The following is a 2,428-nucleotide window of genomic DNA, read 5'->3' as shown; positions in this document are numbered from 1 at the left end:
GGAAGGGGGTTGATGGAGCTGTGTGGGGAGGGGCATGATGGAGCTGTGGGGAGGGGGAGTGATGGAGTTGTGGGGAGGGCAATGGAACTGTAGGGGAGTGATAGAGCTGTGGGGCAGGGATGGGGCTGTGGGTGTATACAAATGGGGAGTGGGGGTGTTGTCTAGATCGTCCTCATGCACCTGCTCCCCGCCGCTGCCACATCCCTCCATGGAGCGTATTAATAGAGTTGGACAATTTCAAAGTACCCAAGTGCTCCATTCAATCTGTCACATTTTCCCGGAATCTTGCTCTGTCTGCAACTAACAATCGTTTAACACACAAAGAAACAGCCGCAATGATAAATAAAGATGCACACGTTTCAACTAATCCTTCTCCTCTTTGTTCTGGAGCTCAGTTACATACACACACATACACACACAGACACAGACGGCTCTCCCCCGGACTGGGGGATTCTTTGTTTGTGACCCACCTGAGCAGTTTGTTCCTTTGCCTTTGCCGCTTTGACACTCGGTGCTGGAGAGTGGGTTGGCGGGCAGTGCCACCGGCAGGCGGCTCAGTGCTAACACGGCGAAAAGCCAGAGGCACCAAGCGACGGCGGAGGAGCGCTGGGGGCACGGGGACCACAATGTCCCCACCATGACCGCACCGAGAGGCGAACACCGCGAAGAACCGAGACAGGGAGGGGAGAGGGTGGGCGGCGGCGGCGGCTCCTCAGTCAAAGGGGAGGAAGCTGTCGTCCTTCCTGGAGCATCACCTCCTCCTCCTCAGTCCGGTCATTCCTCACCCCCACCCCCCCCAGTCCTCCTCCCTCTCTCTGACTGCTGCACAAAGCCAGCAACAGCTTCTCTCCTTCTACTTCCCCCAAAATCCTTGCAAACAGCTTCTTCAGGCCCTCCCTCGATGGGAATAGTGAAGGTTCTGAATAAATGCGAGTTGTCCGGTTGTTTTATTTCCTCAATCTCTCTCTCTCTCTGTGTATATGTGTCTCTCTCTTTGCAGCCTGCTCCTGGCCGCCCGGGCGGGGTTCTGGAGGGGCGGGATGGATAGAGGGACGGAGGGAGGGAGGGGTGGATTTGGGGGGGTGGGGGGGGATGGTCTGTGTAGTGGGAATGAGCTACAGAAACAACAAAGGAGACGGCGGCAGCAGCGGCGAGGGGCTGGGGCTGGGGGCTATCACATGACCGCGGGGACACCGCGAACACATTTCAGAGAGATGCACAATCTGACAGCACACCAAAAATAAAACAATCAGCACCAACCTCTTCCTCCGGCTCGCCTTTTTTAAGTTCTTCTTTCTCCCCTCAAGCTACCCCCTCCCTCCACCCCCCAGGCAGGGGGTACTGGATATAACTCCAAAATACGCTCGTTATTCCCACTTTTGTTTATGGTTGACGCATAATAAATGGAAATCAACTCGCCCGTGAATTTATATCCCTTCTTGTTGCAAATCAAGCCCCGTTTTGTTGGAAACAATCGATCAGAGTTGAACCAGACTGAATGTCTGGCTACATTTGAACAAACAGTAAACAAGGGTGAGAGGGGAATGCGGTGTCTAACTCTATACCACCTTTATTCAGTATAATGTATACAGAGATTTTGCTTAAAGACGGGTTTACTAACTCAGCACAATTCACTTCACTTCGCAGGTATTGGTGGCATAATGCAAAACGTGGTCATTTCGGTTTCCAAAGCACTGATACAAAAAATGTCCACACACAATAAAAACGATATCCGGAAACATGTACAGTACACAAATCTCTCTCTCTCTCCCACCTCCGCCCGCACCCCCACCCCCGCGCTCCATTCCACATTTATGGTGTGCATTTCTGGGGATTTTGGTTAACGGAATTTGATTTTCAAACACACACATCGATCTTCCACTCCAGTTAGTTCCACGATGCAAGGCGGAGATAACAGAAGACGAATGAATTTCAAATCGCCAGCTTCGAATAAAAAGTGCTCGGGAATTCTCCATAATGTGTTAGTCAGATATCTCTCAGAAAATTTACACAACCAAATGTCGCCGGTAGTTTGCTAAATGACATCATATACTTGTTACCATGAAATGTTCGAACAGCAAGCTTTTATTTAACATAAAACACATTGATTCAGTTCTTACAAATAAATTGTTCAGTTTGCAATGAATGAACGGCGCAGAAATAGGCTAAACTCAGGAAAACGAGGTGGAACCGAGTGTTGAATGCACAAGTTGGGATATTTTTTGGCGCGGGTGGGGGCCTCTTTTGTTGATTGGATCACTCCAATCAAATTGGTTATCATTTCGGCTTCACGTTGTCCTGTCTCATTCAAAAATGATGGCACTCAAGCACAAAATGTCCCCGCGTGTTGCTGCCGTCTCCTCTTTCCTCCTGTAAGGTTTCCTCCTTATTATGCGGGTTGAGCAAGTGATTGATGATCTACGATCTG

At 50.0% G+C, this 2,428-nt stretch overlaps 1 protein-coding gene across 1 annotated transcript in view; it reads right to left on the bottom strand.

The window, feature by feature from the left end:
* Window positions 1-659, bottom strand: part of LOC109911903 (tomoregulin-1-like) — a 192,526-nt gene extending 191,867 nt beyond the window's left edge. Inside the window, exon 1 of the mRNA XM_048613902.1 lies at window positions 471-659. Within this exon, the coding sequence (XP_048469859.1) occupies window positions 471-639 (169 nt within the window). The 5' untranslated portion in view covers window positions 640-659. The remainder of the gene's footprint in view (window positions 1-470) is intronic.
* Window positions 660-2,428: the final 1,769 nt, after the last annotated feature.

The sequence above is a fragment of the Rhincodon typus genome, chromosome 2 (genome assembly GCF_021869965.1).
Source record: "Rhincodon typus isolate 14 chromosome 2, sRhiTyp1.1, whole genome shotgun sequence".
Classification (NCBI taxonomy): domain Eukaryota; kingdom Metazoa; phylum Chordata; class Chondrichthyes; order Orectolobiformes; family Rhincodontidae; genus Rhincodon; species Rhincodon typus.
This window is presented reverse-complemented; position numbering and strand designations above follow the sequence as displayed.